Source organism: Triticum urartu, chromosome 1A (genome assembly GCF_056163025.1).
Source record: "Triticum urartu cultivar PI428250 chromosome 1A, HENAU_Tu73, whole genome shotgun sequence".
In the NCBI taxonomy this organism is placed as follows: domain Eukaryota; kingdom Viridiplantae; phylum Streptophyta; class Magnoliopsida; order Poales; family Poaceae; genus Triticum; species Triticum urartu.
Window position 1 is genome coordinate 382784096 of NC_141873.1, and position 5658 is coordinate 382789753.

The window sequence follows — 5658 nt, forward strand, 5'->3', positions numbered from 1 at the left end:
AAAATATAAGGTGTATTGAGTTGCACCACTCGTATGGATAATTTTTTTGGGATTCGATTACATTTCCTTATATTAGGCAAGCTTCTTTATTTTCTCATGCCAATTAGTCAGGTGTAATCTCACCCAAAACTTGTGAAATTTTCCCTCCACGTGCATTCTTTAATTTCCATGCCAAAAACTATACACCCTATATTTAGGAACGGAGGGAGTATCATATTATGATTGTTTTGAAAAAGTGTTGTCATCCGAGATTTATTATTATTGCTCGCTAGTTGATTATGCCAGTGATATGAGTAAATGTGAGACCTAAATGTTATTGTGAATATGGTTAGTTCATCATCTTTGCTGAAAAATTGAATGCTGGCTTTACATATTTGCAACAACAAGATCAAACAGAGTTTGTAAAAGTTTTTCTTTATCACTTTCAGTTTGTCAACTGAATTGCTTGAGGACAAGTAATCGGTTAATCTTGGGGGAGTTGATACGTCTCCATCGTATCTACTTTTCCAAACTCTTTTGCCCTTGTTTTGGACTCTAATTTGCATGATTTGAATGGAACTAACCCGGACTGACGCTGTTTTCAGCAGAATTGCCATGGTGTTATTTTTGTGCACAAATAAAAGTTCTTAGAATGGCCGGAAACTTCACGGAGATTATTTTTGGAATAAATAAAAAATATTGGCGAAAGAATCAACCAGAGGGGACCCACCACCTGTCCACAAGGGTGGGGGCGCCCTACCCCCCTGGGCGCCCCCCTATCTTGTGGGTCGCACGAAGCTCCACCGACCTCAACTCCAACTCCATATATTCATGTTCGGGGAGGAAAAAAATTAGAGAGAAGGATTCATCGTGTTTTATGATAAGGAGCCGCCGCCACCTCCTGTTCTTCCTCGGCAGAGCAGATCTGGAGTCTGTTTTGGGCTCCGGAGAGGGGAAATCGTCGCCATCGTCATCATCAACTGTCCTCCATCACCAATTTCATGATGCTCACTACCGTGCATGAGTAATCCCATTGTAAGCTTGCTGGACGGTGATGGGTTGGATGAGATTTACCATGTAATTGAGTTGGTTTTGTTAGGGATTGATCCCTAGTATCCACTATGTTCTAAGATTGATGTTGCTATGACTTTGCTATGCCTAATGCTTGTCACTAGGGCCTGGGTGCCAGATTTCAGATCCGAACCTATTATGTTTTCATGAATATATTTGTGTTCTTGATCGTATCTTGCAAGTTATAGTCACCTACTACGTGTTATGATCCGGCAACCCCGGAGTGACAATAGTTGGGACACTTCCCAGTGATGACCGTAGTTTGAGGAGTTCATGTATTCACTAAGTGCTAATGCTTTGGTCCGATTCTCTATTAAAAGGAGGTCTTAATATCCCTTAGTTTCCATTAGGACCCGCTGCCACGGGAGGGTAGGACAAAAGATGTCATGCAAGTTCTTTTCCATAAGCACGTATGACTATATTCGGAATACATGCCTACATTATATTGATGAATTGGAGCTAGTTTTGTGTCACCCTATGTTATAACTGTTTCATGATGAATGCCATCCGACATAATTACCATCATTGATCCATTGCCTACGAGCTCGTTTCATATTGATCTTTGTTTTGTTACTTTTTCGCTGCCACTGTTACTATTATTACAAAACTGCTATTGTTACTTTTGCCATTGTTACCGTTACTTCCATACTAATTTGCTACTAAATACTTTGCTACATATATTAAGTCTTTCAGGTGTGGTTGAATTGACAACTCAGCTGCTAATACTTGAGAATATTCTTTGGCTCCCCTTGTGTCAAATCAATAAATTTGGGTTGAATACTCTAGCCTTGAAAACTGTTGCAATCCCCTATACTTGTGGGTTATCATTTCTCCATGTCCTTGATCTGAACGTAGAAACGGAACAGATCTTGTGCCCCCTCCTCGTGGCCGATCGTCGGTGCTCATCCCCATGACCGTGGCTGGCTCATGGCAGCGACCCTGCTAGGAAGGTTCACCCTCTTGAACCACCGGTTCGTCCGGACCCAATCCTCGGTGCCAGGGATGACCTGCACTCCTCCACCACCTACGTCCCACTCCGTATTCATGATCTTGTCAGGTAAGATGACTTATGTTAGTAATAGAGCATTGACAACTGCCTCTAATGGTTGGCAGTTGCAAACAATCAGTGAGATGATCATTGGCAACTGGCACTGATCAATGGTAGTTGCCTAAGTGCAAGTGCCACTCATCAGTGCCACCTGCACTTGGCCAACTGCCACTGATCAGTGCCAGTTGCTAAACATGCAATGGTGTGTTTTAGATCATAGCACCGGATCAGTGGTAGTTGCCAAATGCTTTGATCTAAATATAGCAATGCAAGTTTCGCAAGTTGCGAAACTTGCACTGCTATGTTTAGATCATAGCACTGGATTAGTGGCAGTTGCCAAATTAGTCTTATGATCTGAACATAGCATTGCAAGTTGTGCCAGTAGCCAATCATAAGCAGGACACACACATTTGGCAACATGTTGGTTGGTAGTTGTACCTGCAACGACCTGCAACGACCAACGACGATGGCCCCCCGTCGCTGCCCCCACCTTCCCCATCCCACCGCGGCGAGGAGATCCATTCACGCCGCCGCCGTTGCCCCCGCCCCCTTCTCCCCGATTCAGACCACATCCTCCCACCATAGCTCGCCGCCGGGCCTCCTCCTCCCCTCCTCACAGATCCAGAGCACAAATCCAAACAGCACACCATTCGCCCGTTGGCTTCCCCCCTCCCTTCCCCTCACGCGCGCGACCTCGTCGGCGGCGGCAGCTCGGAGATCTCGCCTTCCCGCCGGTAGCAGCCATGGACGCTGTCGACTTCGTGGTGGACCCCCTTCGCGAGTTCGCCAAGGACAGCGTCCGCCTCGTCAAGCGCTGCCACAAGCCCGACCGCAAGGGTAAGGACCAAAGACTCGCGCCTGCTCGTCTAGATCCGGTTCGTTTTCCTCTTTCACCAGATCTGACGCTGATTGGGCACGCAGAGTTCACCAAGGTGGCGGCGCGGACGGTGATCGGGTTCGTCGTCATGGGGTTCGTTGGCTTCTTCGTCAAGCTCATCTTCATCCCCATCAACAACATCATCGTCAGCTCCGGCTAGGTGCGAACGCGTCTCCTCCGATCCCGTCTCCCTCTTGTTTGAACGGTTTAGTTAGACTTGGGTCCTGTTGTCTCGCGCTGTGATCTGTTGGATCTGCGGTGTGCGCGCACAGTCCTGCGATCTGACCAATATTTAGTAAGCTAGATTTTAGTAGATCCTTTTTCCCTCCAAATAGATCTGCCAATTTCTACCTTGTTAGGAGAATTTGGATGAGTCAAGGGTAATCAGCTGTGGGGAACTGGGGTCATGCTTAAGTCATTGCCGCTAGTTGCCTCCGCAGGACGAATTGGGGGCATAGGATGGTTCCTCACCACACAATTTGGGAAAAGAGGAGATTTTGCAATGTTTTGCTGTTTCTGCACATACCACCAGTTCGCCCAAGTTGGCGTCGATTCAGTGCATCTAAATTGGCACCTACTGAGTAGAAAGGTTACATACCAATGTTTGTCCATGGTTCGTGCTATGTGTCGATGTATTCTTCATTCTTTAATGCACCTGTGTTCACGCATGGCCAGCTTTATGTATTCACAATATAAAGTTGATCTATACACGCATGGCAAGCTTTTGTAAAATAAGAAAATAGGTAGGAGTCAAAATATTGTAGGACACGTGTTATGCAGTGTTGATCTATACTTTAATGCACCTGTGTTCACGCATGGCCAGCTTTATGTAGCAGTGTCACGTGTGACCTCAAAAAGGCTTTGAAAATCCTGATTGAAAATGAAGATGGTACTACTGATTCTCAGACCAGGAACATTGTGTTTCCTGAGCTCTTCTAATCCATTTCTTAGAATCCATGCTGGTGGTGTCTTCTACAATATGTGAATTATTCTATTTACCATGTTAGCTATGGCCGACCAGTCTGTTCTACCTGTTTCATGTGGTCGTCCGATATGTGTGGTGCCAACTGCCATTTCTTTGCTAGCTGATGTCAATAGTCTTTTGGTTCATACAGCTTAGTGCCTCATATATGAATGCTCTTTCTGGGTTTTTCAATTTCTCTTCCCCCTATCTTTTGCTGACTACACTGATTATATGCCTGTTCTACACCGATGCTCTTTTTTTATGCTGGTCCTATGTCATGGGTGTTAATATCTACTACCTATTTACTGCTTGTTGTGCAAAATCTTTTGGTTATTGTAAATCATTCCCTGTTGTATAAAGTTTGGTTTTAGTCTGTTGCATTTTGTTGGTTCCTATCTTGTCAATGTATACAACAATATGCTTTCTTGGTGGCCATTTGTTCTTCACATTTTTGGGTATGCTACTTCTCTAATGAGTGGGTGCATCTCTTCTTTGTTTTATCATTCTATATTGTTTTCCTAACCTTTTTGGTATTCTGCTTTCTCCTTGCAGATGGCAAGCACCATTTTGTTGGTTCCTATCTTGCCAATGTCTACAGCAATGTGTGCGTCCTCTGTCTCATCTGCGGCATTACCGTAGGGCAACTCATAATGGGCCTATCAAGCATACTGACCTTGTGATGATAGATAAAGAGGTTGATTTCAGTGCCATTCTGATAAATATATTTTTAGCCCTATGAATTGAAAAATGAGTGCTTCTTGGTTGTTTCTGTTGTTGGTCCAGAAGATTCTTGGTGCTTTTAGTGCAGTACTATACTATGCTCCTTGGCACTTCTTGCTGTGATAACTAAATGGTTTAGTCCCGCGCTTCATAGAAGCAATTTTAACTAAATGTAATGAACTAATTAAGTGCCTTCTTTTATTGTTGGCTAATCCTTTGGTTTTATCACATGCTACATTCTATTCTCTCCATTCCTAAATATAAGTCTTTCTAGACATTTCAAATGGGCTACAACATACGGATGTATATGATGATATGCTACCACTCTAATAAGTCCAAGCACTATAAACCCTATGAACTTAATAATGATACTCTGCATGCTATGAGTAAAGTGCTCTATTTTCTTGTGTCACCTTGTATGAATGAGTATATCATCTTAACTATCTGGGGCCAAAAATCATTGTATTAGCTGAATTTGTGTTATCTTTCTAAAGAACTTGTCCTTTTTATTGAATGTTCTGTTCATAATATATTGGCTCCAGTGTTTTGATTCTTCTTTTCTGATTCATGTAACAGGGCGACGGCCGAAGGCATGATGATAGTTCTATTGCTGTCCTAGTGTAGCGAAGGTAGCCTAGTCGACTATGGTCGCGTAGTTAGTCATGCATACAGTTTCATCTGACTGGACCAGGAGCCCAGTTTGTGCTGATTGTCAATTCTCATTGTGATTGTCCCTATATCTGTGTGACTGATTGTATTTGTATCTATGTTGTAACTGTGTCATGACAGAAGGAGCCCAGTATATTTGTATGACTGTGATTGATTCTCGCTGTTGTTATTTGAAATATTACTTGTGTTTTCTGTCTGTTCTTATTTAAACATGGTTATTTATTTCTGTCAAATTGTCAAATTGTAATCTGAATAATATGATGCTACCAAAAGGGTCCCACTTTAATAGAACCTGACAACTGGGACCCATCTGACTAGTGGACTCTTCTT

General features: G+C 43.3%; 1 protein-coding gene across 1 annotated transcript; it reads left to right on the forward strand.

Moving 5' to 3' along the window:
- The first annotated feature begins 2840 nt into the window (after positions 1–2840).
- Positions 2841–3135, forward strand: LOC125526495 (protein transport protein Sec61 subunit gamma-like). Its single transcript, XM_048691178.2, has 2 exons — positions 2841–2935; positions 3020–3135. The coding sequence occupies exons 1-2, from the start codon at positions 2842–2844 to the stop codon at positions 3133–3135; spliced, it is 210 nt and encodes a 69-aa protein (XP_048547135.2). The 5' UTR covers position 2841.
- Positions 3136–5658: the final 2523 nt, after the last annotated feature.